This window comes from Pan paniscus, chromosome 2 (assembly GCF_029289425.2).
Source record: "Pan paniscus chromosome 2, NHGRI_mPanPan1-v2.0_pri, whole genome shotgun sequence".
Classification (NCBI taxonomy): Eukaryota; Metazoa; Chordata; class Mammalia; order Primates; family Hominidae; genus Pan; species Pan paniscus.
Window position 1 is genome coordinate 171,453,174 of NC_085926.1, and position 19,777 is coordinate 171,472,950.

The window sequence follows — 19,777 nt, forward strand, 5'->3', positions numbered from 1 at the left end:
TCTTGAAGCTTACTGCATCCATAAAATGTGCTCTTGTTTTATTGAAGGATGTTTCGTGGCTTTGTGTTTCTGACTTCAATTTAATTATCTGTTACAAGAAGATGATAATGATCTCTACTTCATGGTACTTAGAGACAATAAAGGAGATGATGCAGTTAGCTCAATGTTTAGCCCCAGTACTTACTCATTTGGTGCTTGTCATTAATCCAGTTATTATTAAATGATGCTCATGGCAGAATAAACTTGTCACCACTTTAGTTCTCAATAGCCTTATGTTAATATGGCCATGACATGGGTCCTGGCATCCCTTGGAACTTCTCCATGATCAAGACCTTGAAATTTAATATTCTCATCTCAGAGTAAACCCTTTTTGGCCTTGGTTTTAATTGTCTTATATTTTTCCCCTTTGTGTCCTTCTGGTACTGCTTAAGTCTATGTTTAGATTTAGTTGATCTGTTCAACATTAGGATTACCATTTCTTGTAACCTTTGCTCTTTGCTGTTCTACCATTCTTTACTTCCTTATCCCCAACCCTGACTTCTATCATTTATTCTCTGCCCCAGGCTATTGAATGTTGCTGGAAAAAAGTTTCAATACCACACTCTTTGGAGCTGCTGCAAATGATGACTATTAACTAACCCCGGCAAGTGGATGAGCAGCCTTTTTATTTTCCTTCTGTTGATATTCTGTGTGTTTCACTCTCCTCAGTTCCTCAACCTGAGCATAGGACTTTATTGAATTGGTCTCACTGAGGTGCAGAGCACAAACTCCCGTGTCACAAAGGTTCAGGATATGTTCTTTGGAGTTAGGCAGTCTTGGGTTTGTTTCTTGGATCTGCCTTTTCCTGGCATTGTGGCCTTCAGAGAGTTATCTGACCACTTTCACCCACATTTTTCTCACCTCAAATAAGAGGGCTTGTCTTATAAATCTGTTGTGAAGACTAAGTGACATGAACTATGTAAAGTGTTTTGGACAGCGATTGGCAAGTAGAGGGTGACCTACAATAGTAGCTGTTTTTGTTGCCATTTTCACATAATTGTGGATGAATCCAGCTGATATTTCAAACTGAACATGGAATTAAGATTCTCTCTGGTTTCTTTTACACCAATTCATTCACAAAGGTAATGATTCCCACACCTTTGTATCTAGTCTGTACGTTTGATAACCAAACCATATTTTTGCTAAAAGGTGAAAAGTGTATACATATATACATATATGTTACTTTTTAGTAAAAAATATGGTTTGGTTATCAAAAATTTATGTAGGAATATACATATATATATTTAATAAATATTTCTATCACCAGATTGCAAAAGATACACAAAAATAGACACTAAGAAAATGAGAAAGATAAAATTAACAGTATTTTAAAATGTCTTATAAATACTGATGACTTCATTGCATTATTCACTAATATCTCAAGGCACAGAGATTTTTAGGGCACAGTTCACAGCTACTAAAATGGGCATTAATTCAGACTTCAAGTTATCTTCTTGAGGTTTTCAAACATTTTTTCTGATTTGTTATTATATCTGATTAGATGGCCATTATTTTTAATCTTGTGATATAGCTGAAGAAGAGCTTGTCCTAAAAGTAGAAATTTCATTTTCCCTTTTTACAGTTCTTTATTTATTATTGTATTTCTAGTACTCCCTTTTATTGATATTTGATAAAAAGTTAATCCAGTAGTTTGTTTTTTAAGGGTTACTTTAATTACAACTTGATACAAATGTGTAAATTTATTTATCCAATGATGTAAACTCTAATGCATCACTGCACATTGAAAATGAACAATTAATAAAAACAAAGTGCTATTGGTGGTTAACCAGCTGCACTACAGACCAATCTACCTTCCCAGGAACACTGTAAGTGCTACATGCATCCATAGCCTTGTGATGACAGTGCTGTTACGTCATATATTCATATTAGCAAACTTTAATTGCTTTCTCTTTTTGTTTTACATAAAAAATGGCAAATAGAAGTTCAACCATTTAGTTCCCTTATCTAATCATCTTGTGGTGGGGTATGAACACGCTGCTTTAGAGATCTCTGCCCCAAAATACCACCGGTTTAATTTTCTTCTGAATGAATTTGATAATACTTTCCTTCTGCTAGGAATGTGTAATGGCTTTTCATCATCTAGAGAATAAAATCCGAACTCTTTAGCCTCTTAATGAAGGGCTTGCTTGATTTGGCTCTAGCCTGCCATTTCAATCTTATCCAATGCTCATCCTCATTTACTCTGTCTTCTGGGCAAACTAGACTGTGCGTTCCTCAAAAAAGCCTTTTACTTTTCTTTCTGTCATAAGTCAGGCTTCCAAAGGAAAAAATAAGACTTTGAGATGAAGGTTTGTCTACAAGAAGTTTCCTGGGATGTGCCATTGGGAACAATTCCTGTAAGGGAGTAGGAGAATCTCAACCAACTCCTCCCTCTGCCCATTTTCATGGGGAGCTTTGGGGCTCCTCTGATTATTCTGTATTGAGAAAAGGAGGCCAGGCCTTTGAATACTGGCAGGAACCAGTCATTAAAATGTGAGCTGCCCTCAGGAAGGGTGAGCAGCACAGTATCTACTGAACATTCTTTCTGCTGTGGGATCCTTCTGTGACCAACAGTGTTTGTCCAGATCGTAATTCTTTTAAGCCCATCTTAAATTGCCCTGGATTCATGAACTCGTTTCTAATTTACTAGCTGGAGGTAGACTTGTCTCTTCTTTTGAAGCCTAATATCATTTTGTAAAATTGTGTTCATTAGTTTATTCATCCTATTTTAAGGACTTACTATGTGAGTTAATTACACATTAGTTACTTTAAGTATTCATTTGCTGAAAGGTGTCAAACAATTTATATTCATTGGACAGCTTTATTACAGGCAAAGAATACAGTATGGCAACAGCAGAAGAAGGATATGCATTAAACTGAATTTAAAAATCTCAGACTCTGGCTTCTTTGTTCTCCCACTCCTGGGTCATGAAGAATATCCTTTTGTCTCTAGGTCTTTAACCACCACTAGTGTATATGAAACATTTTGCTACAGGAAACTCAGTATCTGTCAGTAGTCAGGTTCTCTTACAGTGAACTGATCACATAGATATATTCCAAGTATATGGCTAGCCTTGGTCATCAAGTTTCACCACACTCTGCTGAAACCAGATATTATTAAATTGCCTTATTTGTTAAATTAGTATTACTAAGTCCATTTTTATATCCATTTATTATTACCATATATAGTTAATAAGCTAGGGTGGCCTGACTTCAAACAACCCACAGACCTATAAGTGCAAAACATTATTTGTCTAGTTAGTACAGTTGATCTTCATTATTCCTGGTTTCTGTGTTTGCAAACTTGTCTATTCACTAAAATGTATTTGTAATCCTAAAATCAACACTTACAGCACGTTTACCATCATTCCACAGACATGAGCAAAGCAGCAAAACTTTGTCACCCTATGAGCATCTTGCCAGCTGAAGTCAAACAAGGCATTGCTCTGCCTTCTTGTTTCAACTTTATGAACACAGATTGGAGATAGTAGAGGCCGTGCAGTGCAGTGCAAGATGCTTCATCTTTGGGATCAATTGGGGTGCATTTTAATCCCAGCTCTAGCACCTGTTAGTGAGGTGGCCTCAGGCACTTAATGCTTTAGAACCTCAGTTTTTCTTTCATAAAATAAAACAGAATCTACTAGTTGCAAGCATTAAGGATTATAACCTATAATCTATGTGAGATTTGTATATCTATGTATGTGGGTATACCTATGTACATGTGTGTACACACACACACACACACACATGTGTATGTCTTTAAAAACAAAAGGTCTGTGTTCCCTAATTTAGTGTTCATCATGACTATAGAACATAACTACCATGAATAACAAGGATCCACTGTATATTGTATAGCATTGGTTAAGAGTCACCATCAAGCCAGGGAGCTCTAATGGTAACCGTGCTGTCCAATCCAGACCAACTGAGATTCAACCATGCTTGCACTATATAACAAATTTTCATATACATTTTATGAGCGACATAAAGATATTTTTTAAAACACATATGCAAAGTCTTGCCCCAGGTAAGAAATTTAGCAGGGAGGAGTTGAGTTCAACAAGAAAACAAATAAATGCAAACAAGAAAACAAAGCAAGGTAGAAATAAAAATGTATTTTTTTTTTTTTTTTTAGAAAAAGATATGTAAAAGGTACGTAAAGTTAGAAGTCAGATATTTCCTGCTAGGCCCTGCTCCCACATTCATCATGTATTTATTGAACACATGTCACATTTCATCTTGCATTAGAGTAATTTTTTTTAGATTACTTATTCCTTTACAATGTCATAAGCTACTTGGGAGTAATGAGTAGATTGTTCATGTCTTTCAATTCTCCTTAACATTCAGTGCAATAGCTTGCACATTGTAAATATCTAATGTTTGTTGAGTGAATGAAAGATTGGATGAATGTGGCCACCCACTGTAGTTATCTAACGTTCTCCCTACTCCTTTTTCTGAGTTTCTCAGAAACAAACTAGTTGAGGGACCAGCTTTTGATGAATTAATGTAAGGGAGAAAATGTATTTCCATTTATGATGCGCTTTTAATTATTATTTATTTTTATTTTATTCTGTTAGTGGGACTATACATGCTTTAACTCAAAAAGAGGAATAATGGGGAAATTTATGAGCTAGTATCTCCATTGACTTCGAAGTCAGACGAAGCTCGTCCTATGTGTGGATTGATAGGCTAATCTGTGGGTAATATCTGATTTGGTCTACTGAGTAAGATTTTCTGGCTTTCTTATTTTAATACATTCTGAAATATTTCAAACATACAAAAGAATACAGGGAATTCAAATACTAAAGTTTTGTCAAACTTGCTGTAGTTTGCTGCTGGCCTTTTAGGGCCTTACCACAGGTTATCCGTCTTAGGTGTCAATTAAATAATTGGCCCAATTAATTGATTAGTTGCTAGAGTGAGCCTTATTCTCTTTCCTTTTTACTCAGAGATGACAGCTATCCTGTTACTATGTATTTATGTATTTGAGAATAATATATAATATTCTTTTACATACTTTACGCTTTAAATAGTATTTGCTGTACCTAATTTTCTGTGACTTGTTTTGCCAAAAATTTTGAGATTTATATATGTTGATATGTTGGGTTTAGGTCCTTTATTTTCACTAATGTATACAATTTGAATTTCTGAATACATCATAATTAATTTATCAATATCTATTGATGGACATTTAGGTTGTCATAGTTTGGGGTTTTTTTGGTTACTAATAAATAACCAAATTATTACGCAAATCATTGTTTTAACATGATTTTGTGTAATGACGTAAGAGAAACCTATCACTACATTCAATAGAGTAAAACTGGTAAAATATGTATAAAAATATATAGCAAAATAAAATATTAACTTCCAATAAGAATAGGGTAGATCATTTTTTAATTTCTCTGTCCTATGAAATTGTCAGAATATTTACTGAGACTTCGTCTTCTGAAGAAACATAAAATACTTTTACAGTTCAATTTTAAATACACTAGGATCAATTTCTTAAAAAGTGATCATTGTGAATTGAGGGACTGTATTATGTGCGGTGATCATAAGGATGGCCTTTAAATCAGATAGCAACGGGCTCCTGGATCTGCTACTAATTAGCTAAGAGGCCCTGGCCAAGGTAAAAATTAACGTCTTCAAGTCTGAGTTCCTCATGAGTAAGAAGGGGATAACTGTTGAATCCACTTCATAGGGTTGTAAATGAGACATAAATGCATGAAAACTGAGGAATTTTTCATATACTAAGGAAGCATCAATAAATAGGGGGAAATTGTCAACAAATTTGAGACTTTCTATTTAGGCATATTTTTTTTTAATTTTAGTGCTTTAAATAAGCCACATTTTTACATTTGATTTGGATGACTGCTATTATTATAGTAGCAACTTCTGAAAATTTTGGGGGGTCAATATCATAGTTCTCCAAACATACAACATGTAAAATGGGATATTTTTGTAACCTCAGGAGCTAAACATCATTCACATTTGAAAATCCATCATGGCGTGCAGAATTCCAATCCTGTGCAATTTGCATTAAAGTAGCACATCAGTGGGAAACAGGAGCTTCTTTATCCTTAACACAGGGATTTCTAAGTACAAAAAAAGGAGTGTTATTTTGTTAATAACAAAACAAGTATTTGGTATCAGTTGTGCAAAGAAAAACTTTTGGAAATTGCTGTAGAGTACTTGAAAATTAGGTTGAATAAAACATGATGATGGACTTTTAAGACCTCACCACAGGTTCTCTGAGTTAGGTGTCAAAACAGTGCATTTTTAACACCAAAAGGAACTTGCAAAGACTCATTCATGCTGTGGCCCACTATGATGCTGCACAAGAGTAAGCATTATATACACTTTACAGAAATGGGTTTGTGTAGCTGAATCTTCGATAAATGCTAGAGTTCTGGAACAGGAATTGGATTGGTCTAAGCCTGTCTTTTGTGTATTAATGTGCTTTCACAGCAAAGGTATGTGAATTAACACAGACTAAAGTATTTTCAAGGAAAGACATTTATCTCCTTATAGCCTTCTGTGATGGATTGTTCAGAGCTAAAGACACAGTAGGCCAGAACCAAATCTCCTGCTGCCCTATATAGTTTTTACAATCTCCTTTTAAGTAACACAAAGTCAGGGCAGTCTCACTGCCAGACCAACACTTCTTTAGGAATCTTCCCGTAATATACAGGATAGAACCATCTCTAATACAAATCAACACTTTATTTTCAAAGTAAGCACTTCAAAAGGTTGCTTGAACAAGAAAAGACACATTTTTTGAGCTGTGTGTTATTTGACAGTTAACATCACATTGCTCTGTGGATTACGATGCACTGAATGTTATATTTTAGTCTGATGCAGTTTAAGTTGAACTGTGTAAACAGTGATAGATGTTTGGTTAGTGTTAATATGCAAGATGCCGTGATTAGGTATGATTATTTTTTTAATCACCACACTCTCTTTTTGTAATCTTCCTTTGATCTCTAACAGACAGTGAGAAAAAAACTGTAATTTAAAATATATTGACTTTGACTCATAAATTAATTTTTGCATTGCAAATTTATTGATATCTATAATATATAGCAAGATGGTAAAATAACTTGTCTGCAAAAAAAGATGTAAACTTCTATCTCTTTTACAAATTGTATCTAATGCCATTTTCTCTTTTAAATTCTTGAATCTTAATTTCAAATAGGAAACCTATAAGCAAAATTTTATGAAAACATTTGAGATACAGCAAGGAAGTGAGGTAGTTTCATCTGAATAATCATAGCTGAACTCATATGAATTTTCTTGTCCTCATATTATCTTGCTTTTTTTGATAAGCATGGGATTGGGAGCCACCTTTTTGTTTGTTTTCCAATGCATACAATCATTCTTACAGAGTTTGTATCTGTTCTGCTAGTTTACTGCCAGTTTCTTAAAATATTTTCTGCTATTGGGTTTTAAAACTGAAACAGATTAATCTTCTATTGCTTGAAGTGATTGAAGACTATTAATAAAGTATAAATTTCACACCTAACATTCAGTATTTTTAAATACTTTACTGTGACATGTTTCTAAAACTGTGTATTTTAATAAAGCCTGCTTCCATGTAAATGTATATAAAGTCAGCAGATGCATTTCTCAATAATCTTATAATCAGTTAGTTTACTTGTCATCTCACTTCAATCGATGATTTTCCTATGGTAACATTTAACTTACCTGATGCTAGTCATTATTAATGTATTTCTGTAGATTGTAAAACATCTAGTTATCACACTGTCTATGTTAGCTTGTTCCAGCTCATGATTTATTTTCATTTTTTCTAGGATATAGACCTGCAGCTAACTGGATTTGATTTATAAGAGAGAAATCTGCAGTCAATGCCCACTCTTGCCACACTGCTAATATGGAAAACAGAGTGTTCAATAGGATATGGTCTGATAAATAGTGATGATTGAAGATGCTGCTCCAATACATGTGAAATCAATGGGAGATATCTGCTGTCTGAAGATCTTTCAGAGCTTTTCTCGACAAGCTCCCCTGTAAGAAATCGGAGGTATATTCTACCATTATACAGTCTTTCTCAAGTGGATATAAATACGTTTGCCTCACTGTAACCAGACAACTAGACAACTAATGTGGGACCATGGCACTGCCCAGATGCACGTGGCCAAATTATGTTTGGAGAGCAGTGATGGCATGCTTGGTACACCGGGGATTGGGTGCCCCATTGACTCTCTGTATGTTGGGATGTTTGCTTCAGGCTGGCCATGTGCTATCACAAAAATTGGATGATGTGGACCCACTGGTGACTACCAACTTTGGAAAGATAAGAGGGATTAAGAAGGAACTCAATAATGAAATTTTGGGGCCTGTTATTCAATTTCTTGGGGTTCCATATGCAGCCCCACCAACAGGGGAACGTCGTTTTCAGCCTCCAGAACCACCATCTCCCTGGTCAGATATCAGAAATGCCACTCAATTTGCTCCTGTGTGTCCCCAGAATATCATTGATGGCAGATTGCCAGAAGTCATGCTTCCTGTGTGGTTTACTAATAACTTGGATGTGGTTTCATCATATGTGCAAGACCAGAGCGAAGACTGCCTATATTTAAATATATATGTCCCGACTGAGGATGGTGAGTTTATTGCAGGAAAAACAGGGAGATATATTTATATATTTCTTCTATTCTAAGTTCTAACAATATTAATTCATGTGTACTGGTAGTATGCATGGCTTTTCCTGTTGGCATGTAGACATATTTTACATGCGTGCATGGTGCTCTTTTTGTTTATGTGTGTCAGTGTATCTGTACTTATTTTTTTCCTGTGCTTACTCATTTTCTTTCCTCCACAGCACGTATATTTAGGTAGAAATGGGTTTCTAATTTCCATTTCCTACCAAATGACTTCTGAGAAGATGCATCAACATTTCCTCATTGCATGTGCAGGCTCAACGAATTGGGGATCTTTCGCACTCAGTAAATGCAGGAGCGTATTGAGTTAGATAGTGGTGTTGCATGTTCCGGCGGTCTGTGATGGAGCGCCATGTTATTTTCTAGTCTTCTATTCATTTTTCAGTAAAAAGAATATCCAAGGAATGTGCCAGAAAGCCCGGCAAGAAAATATGTAGAAAAGGAGGTATGTATAAAAGTGGAAATTAAAAATGGGGGAAAAAGCTTGCAGAGGAAGAACAAGATACTCTCCCTAAGGATGATTTGCTGATGCTGGGAAGTAAATGGTTAGGTGATGTTTGGAATCTGATGAAGGCTGTCAAGGAATATAAAGGTGTTTAAGGAGAGCTCTAGCTGAGTAGATTACATTGGCAAAACTCATTGGTTGTGCCTTGTGTTCTGGTGCTGGTAGCATCGGCAAGAGTTGAATCTTGGCTTTGAGTTTGTGTTTAGTGGAATATGTACTTAGGCTATTATGATACCTGCAAGGAACCAAAACAATGCTGTCTTAGGAACTGGTAACTTTGATCTCTGAACTCTTTTCTACAGATATATATTTGTGTTCCTCTTAGAATTTGATCACTCAATCACAAATCTAGTTGTTTTGTTTATTCTCAGCATTCCATCTGAACACTCTATGGACTTTCTCATCCTAAGGATAAATTTTCCATAATTATCGAGCAATTATTATTATTAAGGTAATAGTGTTTTTTTCTTAGTCTTTTCATTTTCAGTCACTTTTCCAGAGGAGAATGAGATTTTGCAGATTTGATACTAAATATTTACAGTCTTAAAATTACTTTAACATTTTTATATTTACGTTAAACAATTTAAAACATAGAGAAGTGCATGATTCAGAAGCTACAATTAAATCAACCTTCAAATCATCCTCTAGCCAGATTGAGCAAATGTAGACACTGACAGCTGCAAGCTTGCATCTGAATGTAGCTTGTCCACACTCCACTTTTATATAACATTCAGGAAATCACTCATAGGAGAGTATGCTTTTCTATGGCAGTAAATCATCTAAGTGTTATTTTGACCTTGTTCATAACTTTGTAGAATTTCCAGTCTTCATACAGAAGTCATATTAATATTCTAATGCTGCACATTCTATCTCTCTCTGCACTTCTAATATCCTGGCTGGACCAAGTCAGATTTCATTATAGCATCCTTGTGGGGCAGGGAATGTCTAAACTGTTCTGTTTTACTGGGATTGCATTTATATGGAAGACACTTTATAAATAACAAAATTCATAACTCAGTTCAGAATTATTTGCATTAAATTGAGGGTTTTTTTGTTTGCTTTGTCTTTGCTGTTATTTCTTGGGTAATACTGGTAGAGTGGGATTTAACCTTCATTCTTTATTGATGTTATGAATTGGGTTAAAAGCACACTATACTTAAGAAGATGGATATGGAGACAATAAGGGTGTTTTAAATGACTAAAAAAAGTCTCTTTTTTTCTGCAAATGAAAATAACTGCAGTAATTTACATACCTTTAACTAATGTACAATACTGCAGTAGTTATTATGATGCAGCTTATCAAGCATGTGTAATTAGCTAAGTGACTTTCACCTCCTATTACAAAGATGTTGATTCACAAAGTCATAAATAAAGATGCTATTGAAGAATGCATAGAGCATAATAAATAAAAACATGTATGATGAAGAAAAAGATAAGAGCACCAAAAGGTAAGCTAGTGAGTGAGAAAGTGACCTTTCTTCTCATACAACTTTAGAGGATAAAAGATTTATTAGAAAATTCTTTTTCATTGTTCTTTGTATTGTTGGTTCCATTTGCTTTAGTAAGAGAGTTGGCAAAGAGATGTGTAGGCAATGCTATTTACCTTCACAAACTCTGAACTAAGTAATAATTAGAATGAGGACAACATCTATCAATGCCCACTTGAGCCTGTATGGTTTACAGTTTAAGTCTGTTGTGCTTATTCATACTATTAACTATGCATTCTAAAAATCATTTTGGCTTGGGAATTTAATATATCCAATTATTATTATTAAATACATTCTGCTCATTTATTAGCTCTTTGTACATTATCCTAAAGTCTAAATAACAAAAATTTTTGATGTAATTTTATTATATAAATAGTATTTTTAAAATAAACAAAAACTAAAGTTTAGAGTTTAGCTTTTAACTAGAGGAGTAGAAATCATTTTTCCGAACTTTTACCTGTTTTTTAAAATTATTTTTCTACCATGAAGGGGCTATTTTGGTTATTTCAAGATACCATATTTTGAGAGTCAAGAAATTATTAGTCATTTTATATCTGTTTATATATATACTAATATATACTGCATGTGGACTGTGAGATTTTCAGTAGAATGCCAGGAGTGTATAAATGATGGTTTAGGAACTGTGAGAATAGTTGCTTTGCCAGGACTTTATGAATGATGGTTCAGGAACTGTGAGAATGGCTGCTTTGCCTTTTATCTAGATGCCATTAAAATCCTGTCTTGTTATTATTTATTCTTTTATTATGTATGGATCACCTGCAGAGACAGATGGACTCCCATCCCTGAGCCAAGTACTCTATAATCTGTGCATATTGTATTCATGCAAAACTATTTCCTAATTGCCAATTACAAGCCACATACTATTCAAGTCAGTCCTCTTCCCATAGAACTTATAATCAAACAACTTTACAAAGAGCAAAGTATTTTCTGTACTTTGTTGTGTATAAAAGAAAAGAAATCTTATCCCTCCTCCAAGAGATGTTGTTCTATAATTTTTAAATAGAGCATTTACAATATTTTCCTGCAATTAAAGAAAAAAGCTCATTTTTATCAATAGGCTGCCTTCATTTTAAAACGGGTCCCAGTTGTACTTTTTAATCTGTTTTTTAATATTTCCCATGATAGTTTTAGCCATATGTTAATTACCCTCTAGATCTTTCTTCAGAGTTTTATCCTTACAAAATGGAAAAGAAGAATGAATTCTTAAAATGAGATGATTTTCAACACTTGAACAAACAGGCAGATAACATGATAGAAACTGGAGTTTGGTTGTGGAGAACAGACACCTGGTTTTATATATTAGGTGTTTTGCGTAATTTATCCATTTAATCATCATAGCAACATTAGGAGAAAAGTATATTACTCTGTCTGTTTTTTAATTTTAAACTTTTTATCTCTATTTTACAAGTAAGAAGGTAGACTCTGAAAAGTTAGGTATTCCAACCTTACCACTGACTGCTAGTTAGTGGTAGAGGCAAGTTTGGCCTTAATTCTTTTTTACATTAGATAGATTTCCGTTATGTTAAATTATCTCCTGTGATGATTTCCATAGCAGAGACTTATATGTATCCATCCTTCCTCTCTCTTTTTTCCTTCTTTCTTTAACATATTCAAATATGTCATGAGTTCTTTTTATTCTATCAGTTGACCGTATTTTAGACAGACTTAATGCTCACCTTAATTGAATTGAATCAAGCTAATGTTAGCAGCCAATTTCCAAAAATATATTCAGTAATCATTTAGTGAATACTTTAAACCTCAATTACTTTTGCGCCTATCTAATAATACCACATGCTTCTTACTGTCCAGATTAAGATCCCCACATATTCCTCCTGGCTGCTATCAAGGAGTTGCTTTAACTTGCTTAAGTTTCCCTCTGTTTCTTTAGGTTGCTCTCCTGTGAGAGTCGCTAACAAACAAGAAAGTGGTCAAATATTAGGCAGTAAACATGAGAAGGAGAAACAAAGGACCCAGAGAGGATTCACAAACACATTGTCTGGCTCATGGATTCTCTAGAGTTGTGTAGTCTTGTGTTTCTCCAGCACTTTTACTATTATTTGCATAGCTCTTCTAAGATGGATACAGAACTAATTTTCATTCCTGCACTTGTGAGACATTAACTTGCTTTTCTATTTACCCCAATTTGTATTGTGCAGAAGATTAAAATCTTTGTATATGACTCTGGTACAATCATTTACTCTTTGAGCATTTTGGTCGTGATTTTCAAAAGTGTTTTATTTTTACGTGCTCTGGTTCATGGTCTTTACCTGAGATAATATTGAATTCTTTCAAGAGCCTTTTCCACAGGTTTTTGGTTTGTCTGGTTGTCTATTTAACATAGGGACTGATTTTTTCCTAATTTAATATGTATAACAATGACTCCTAGTACTGTCAAGGTTTTTAAGACTCTAAAAGGGGATTATATTCCAGAATGTTCTTCCTTTTTGCTTATACATTTCTCACTCATTTACTTATTCATTTGACAAATATTTATTGAGTACTTACTCTGTGCTGAGTATTGCTCTAGGTACAGAGTAAATAAAAGAAGACAAAAACCTTTCCTGCTTGTATAAAGCTTACAACCTAGTGGTAGAGACAGTTTGTAAATGATGAACACAATAAAAACTAAATTAAAAAGGTGTGAGAGGGTGAGAAATTGAAACAGAGTATGAAAGACCAAGAGTGCTGGTATGGAGAGTGAAAATAGTTAAAAATAAAATGAAGACTACCTCATTCGAGCAAAGATCTGAAGGAGATAAAGTGAGTATCTAGAGAAAGATATTTAAGGAACAATTAGGAATATAGCAGATCTGGAAAGGGGGAAAAGAGAGAGAGACAATGAGATTCAGAATAATCTGACTTGATATTTTTAAAAAGTCACTCTGGTGGATGTATTGAGAGTAGGTTGTAGGAGAGCATGGAGAAATGGGGAGAGTAAGAGGAGGCTCCAGGTAAGACTTGGTCATGGTCCAGGCTCAAACCAGGGTAGTAACCACGGAAGTGATAGATTCTTCATATATTTTAAAGATCACATTCCTTGATCAATTTGCTGTGGGCTGTGAAAGAAAAGAAGAAGTCAAAGAAGATTACTGTGTTTTTGATCTGAATACCTGGAAGAATAGATTTGCCATCAATTAAGATGGAAAGGAAGAAGGGTTAGGGGAGAAGCAGAGTACAAAAATAAGTTTAGTTTTGGACATGTTTAATTTGAGGTGACCCTTAGACATTCAAGTAAAGACATCAAAAAGCCAGTTTCTTGAACCAATATCTTGAATTAAGGTAGAGAGAAAGATCTATGTAGAGATATAAATTTGGCAGTTACTCTAATATAGAAGGTAAAGATTTCAAGTCATGAGCTTGAGAGAGAATAAAAGGAAGTGAATGAAGATAACAAAAGAAACAAGACAACAAGGTTTAATTTATAGGAACATTCCAACATTATGAGGTCTGGAAGAAGAGAAGGAAAGCAATGGAAACTGAGAAAGAATTATGTATGAGGTGGTAGGTAAACCAAGATTTTTTTTGTTGGCCTGGAAGTTAAGTAAGGAAAATGTCTCCAAGTGGGCATAGTGATCAACTGTGCCAAATTAACTTTTGTGGGGTGGTGTGGGTTTTACACACTGGAGTGTGTCTAAGAGAGAATGGGTGAAGATTTGGGGTGGCTTAACATAAATAATTATTTTAAAGAGTTTTGCTTTTTAAAAAGGCATCAGAAAAATATGAGAAGTGAGGAAAATAGAGGTTGCTTTTGTTACGGTAGGTTAAGATAGAAGAAATAAAGAAATATTTTTATACAGCAGCAAATGAACAATTTTAAATACAGGCAAAAGATGGTAGAAATTCTGGAACAGTATCCTTCAGTAGGTGAGAAAGGTGGGATTTGCAGATTTTGAATTAAAGGAAGGAACGTGGGTAGAAAAATTAGTATGTTGCTATGCACAGTACCTGAGTGTGAGTGCATGGGCAGAAGTATAGTGGGGTTCTGCTCTTATCTGATTCTTTCAATTGTTTGATGTGTAATGTTAAGGAAAATGAAGATAGAATTAACATCAGTGAGATCTTCCTATGGTCTAGACATCATGGCATATTAATTTATTTGATATCGCAACAGCCTCGTGAGGTTCTCACCGTCACTTTCCAGATGTAGAAATGGAGGAACAAAGAAGTTAAATTATCTTGCCCAAAGATTCATAATTTGTTGTTGGCCAACTGCTTCCTTTGAAAGGGTTATTTTAGAATGGAGGAACTAAAACACAACAACAAAAACAGCACAAAGCAACAATAAGAATCATATTTATATGGGATTTAAGATCACATAGAAAATGAAATTGGTGGCCAATTTGCTAGTAGAAAAATCACCACACACTGAAATAATTAAAACGCCTAGTTCACTTAGAGTTTGAAGATGAACGTAAAACTATATTGAACCAGAGATTTGGCTTCATATTTGAATTAGTAACTGTGGACAGATGTGGGTATGTCTTCTAAAAGCTAAACAGTGTAAGTTGGGACTCTGAAATGAAGTAGATCTAAAGGGCTGTAAAGTTTTAAAAGAACAACATCAGTTGTTCCATTGTTTACTGACAGACAGAGACAGTCTCCTGAAGCAGATGATTAAAAGACCATTATAGTTGTCCAATTCAATTTTTCCAAAGAATAAATACTTTTTTTCTTACAGAAACTGGGGTTGAAGTTGAAAACATTTAAGATTTGTGCCACCAGCAGAAAAAGTTATGCTAGAAAATAAATTCTTGGTAAAAACTGCTATCCTTTCTTCTACCGTATGTAATATCTTTCCTTATTTATTCTTTTCACATATATGGCATTCGATGAGCTTAATAATTAGAATGCAATGGTTTTTTTTTAAGTTCAGTTCTATATTACTTACCATTACACATTTTGTAGATAATATTCTGGTCTTTAATATCTCTCCTATGAATACTCTTCTCCTTCTTCCTCTCCTGGCAGGACATGCTAACGTAGTTTAGGACATGGCAGAATTCAAACGTCACACCAGTATAGACGTTTGCTAGTAACAATTCCGGAGAATCATTCTGAGTTTGATCACCTTAAACTCTGGACAAGTTGTAGAAGCATAATTTCTAATCATAAATCTTCACATAGCCTTTTATAACTGGACAGAGTACTTTATGTAACACTTCTTGTATAAGTTGCCTAGGCTGCTGTAACAAATTATCACAAACTGTGTGGTTTAAAACAATAGGGATTTATTCTCTCAAAGTCTGGAGTCAAGAAGTTTAAAATCAAGGAGTGGGAAGGATTGGCTCTTTCTGGAGGCTCTAAAGGAGTACCTCCCTGCTTTTTTCTAGTGTCCAGAGGTTACTAATAGTCCTTGCTGTTCCTTGGCTTGTAGTTGCATCACTCCAATTCCTAGCTCTGTTGTCACATAGCTTTCTTTTCTGTGCGTCTCCCTACATCCCCATGTCTTCATGCGGTCTTCTTACTCAGGTGCTGGCCCCTAGACTTAGGGCCCTTTCTAATCCAGTGTGACCTCATCTTCATTATATTTACAAAAGCCTATTTACAAATAAGGTCATTGTATCGGTTTGGTGGATTGCTGTAACAAAGTACCACAAACTGGGTAGCGTAAAGAGCAGAATTGTTGTTGTTGTTTTGCAGTTCTGGAGACTAACAAGTCTGATATCAGCACATGGGCATGGTTGGTTCTTTCTGAGGGCTGCGAAGAAGAATCAGTTCTGGGCCTCTCTTTGTGTCTTATCAATGGCTGTCTTCTCCCTGTGTCTCTTCACATGGCCTTCTGCCTGCGTATATGTCTGTGTTCCAATGGTCAATATTTTAGAAGGATACAAGTCATATTGGATTATGGCACAACCTAATGACCTCAATGTAATTAATTATATCTGTAACGATCTCATTTCTAACTAAGGTCACATTTGAGGTACTCAGGTTAGGACTTTAACATATAGAATTTTGGGGAGACACAATTCAACCTATAACTGTCACATCCGAAGGTTCAGCTGGACATAAGTTATTGAAGGACACTAAGGACATTGCCACTTTTTTCCAAACTAATCCTCAGAATGATCCCAAATGTTTCTATCATTATGTCTGTTTTAAATGTTGAAAAACTATAGCTTATTGGGGTTAAATAAGTTGCCCAAGTTCACATGACTGTTAGGAGTACTGAGACTCCTGTTCAAATCAAAACTCAATGTGATAGCTCCCTTTACCACAATGACCCTTCCTACAGATAATGAATTTTCTGTGCCCTCCTGAGAAGTTCTTTTAATTTGTTTTTTGGTATTTTTCTATCAAGATAGGATACGATGCATTAGTCCATATGCTTTTATATATCCAAGTGTTTGACTTTGTGTCAACAAAATGATTCAGTTTTTTGATATATTTCTTGAATTTTAAACATTTTATCCAGATGGTTGCTTATATGCAAACATGGTTTAAGTTAAAATGAAGATCCTACCAATTTAAAACTGTAATATTATTGCTTTTCAGTTCTGTTCCATTTGTTACTTTAGGGAATTGAACAAAGTTATTTTTAAAATAATTTTTAAGTTAAGACCTAATTCTTTGTTTATGTAATCCTATTCATTTGGTATCTATGAAATGATACCACTAAAGCAATTTAAGCATAGCTCATAATTTTCATGAAAGCCTGTAAAATGTTGCAAAAATCAGATTTAAGCAATGACGAAAAGAATCTTAATAAAAGGATCTGGAGTCATTGTAACCATAATTATCATTTTTAAAAGTAGAAAAATCTGATTAATGAACAGTGGTCCTAATTTTTTGGTCCCCATTGCAGGAATGAAGGAGGGAGTCTTCACTTTCCTTTTCTTCTTCTTTTTTTTTTTTTTTCTTGAGGCAAAGATCTTTGGAGTAGTTATTCCACTTAAAAAAAAAAAAGACCATATCATCTCCTAGTCTTAGAAGCATATAAAAACATCTGCCTTTTCATCTTACAAAAGTGCTCACATTTTCTTTTCTCCAAAAGGTTTGGGGCTCCTCTTCTAGAGTCTTCTTTCTGAGTTCCCCTAATTGGAAAGTGAAAGAAGGAAGAGCAGGGGTAGAGGGATAAGTATGAGCAGGGGCAGGGGGATAAGTATGAACAGGACAGGTTGACACTAGGACAAGTAATGTAACCCTGTCGAGTAGTAGTAACTATAGCTACTCTCAGTAAAGGAAGAGGGATCCCTGGTTAAAATTATTAAAAATATATATGTGCTTCCTAATTTGGACTCCTAGGCCTCTTGGGAACAGGTATGTTCTGTGGAGGATCTCTAAAAAGAAGAATGCCTGCAGCATCCTCTAACTCTCCATCCCTGCTAAGTTCCCACAAACCATCTTCCTCAGCTCACCATCCTTCTCAGCTCACCATCTTTCCTGACAATGAGCAGGCCAGGCCTCAGTTTGCAATTCTGAGCTTTCATTAAAGAGAACTGATATGTTGCTTTGGCACAGTAATTTACAAGGAGGCAGATCCTGAGGTTTCTGAGCTCCTCCAAGCTAGGCAGCCAAGCAGCCTATCAGTGCTTCTCTTGACCTATCCCCAACTTCCCACCAAAGCAAACACCCACACTCCCACACACACCCACTTGGACAGCTTCCTCATCCCTCACACATATGTATATGGAGACACCACCTACAATGGAAAGATTTCTTTCCTTTTCTTCACTTTTCTTCTCTCCTTCATTGATTTCTTTCTTCCAGAGCAAAGGGAGCTTCTGTTGCCTTATTAAAATGTTTGGAAGTCATTCATTTAAGGAATAACTTCATTTCAGTGAAAATGGAAATATTTATAAATTTGCATTCTGAGGAGAAAATATTTCCTAAAATGGCCGCTTAAATGATTTTGTATTCCAACTGACTCTGAAAGGCCAGAGATGAGTTGTTTTTTTTTCTTCTGTATTTATTTTATGAAATTCTTTGGCCACCTCCGCAGTTTAGCAAAGGGTGTTCTTATAGGGGTAGAGGGGAAGAAAACATAAAACTTTGTATAATATTTACTGGGGCCTCAGACTATCATCAGGTAGAAACTTTGACTATTGCAAGTGGTGCTTTTATCAATTAATTGATTGATTGATTGTTATTCTTTTTGGTGTTGTTGCTTTGCTGGTGTTGTGTCCTGGAGGCCCTGCCTCAGGTTTCCCAGTTTGGCTGTTTCCTGTCTCTCTCAGCCATGGCCTACTATGGACAAAGTGCCCCATCTAGCACTTTGGGAAAGAGATGTTCTTTGCCCTCAGAGGGTTTATTTACATTGCAAGAAAAACCTCAGTAACAAGAAATAGGGCTTTTTTTGTTGATGTCCGTGTCAATATTACTAAGTAAATGTAAGTTTGATATGTATTAAAATCTCCAAAAAACAAAATGAGGAAATAGCTGCTTCTGTAAAGAAAGAAAAGGTAATGATGCTGATATTTGGCACTGTGTTCCCCATAATAAAACATTTAATTAAATCTTTAAACTGTGTATAGAGCACAAAATATGCACATCAGAATAAAACACATCAGGCATAACCAAAACTATAATTATATCAGCCCTGTTGCCTGAGCCCACCTTAGTTGCTCTGCCAAGAAGCAATGGTTTAAAACTTTCCATCCATCTGTTTTTTTTTTTTTTTTAAAGCCTAAAGTGTACCTATACAAATCTCTTTAAAGCTGGGGAATGCTTTGGCTACTGATACAACAGCTGCTGGATTACAGGCTGTTGCTTCCAGAAGTAAAAATGAACAGCTGATGTTCTAGGGCTTTTTTCTCACTTTTGTTGGAAGTCTTCTCAGTGCAGAGTCCTGGGGTAGGTCCTGGAGATACTGAGATAAAAAAAGGCATTAAAGAGCTGCCCTCAAAGAGTTCACTGTCTTGTGGGGGAGGCAGATACAGAAAGAGAAAATAACAATATAGTAAGCACCCTGAGGAAAGGAGGCAAGGGGCATTGAGGGAACACACAGGAGAGGTATCTGTGGTTTGAGATTTTGAAATAGAAAGTTACCCCTTACATGAGCACTCACGGATAAATACTGTGGTCTCTCAATACCTTCAAAGGCTAATGTAGTC

General features: G+C 35.1%; 1 protein-coding gene across 12 annotated transcripts in view; it reads left to right on the forward strand.

Annotated features, from left to right (window-relative positions):
* NLGN1 (neuroligin 1) overlaps nucleotides 1-19,777 on the forward strand; it is a 915,231-nt gene that overhangs the window by 205,658 nt on the left and 689,796 nt on the right. For 7 of the 12 annotated variants that reach the window (XM_063602603.1, XM_055110691.2, XM_055110692.2 and 4 more), the window contains one exon: nucleotides 7,845-8,657. In XM_063602603.1, coding sequence (XP_063458673.1) covers nucleotides 8,165-8,657 — 493 coding nt within the window. In that variant the 5' untranslated portion in view covers nucleotides 7,845-8,164. Of the gene's footprint in view, nucleotides 1-7,844; nucleotides 8,658-9,099; nucleotides 9,160-19,777 lie in introns of all 12 variants that reach the window. The other 5 variants (XM_055110687.2, XM_055110690.2, XM_055110689.2 and 2 more) reach the window with 1 other exon arrangement.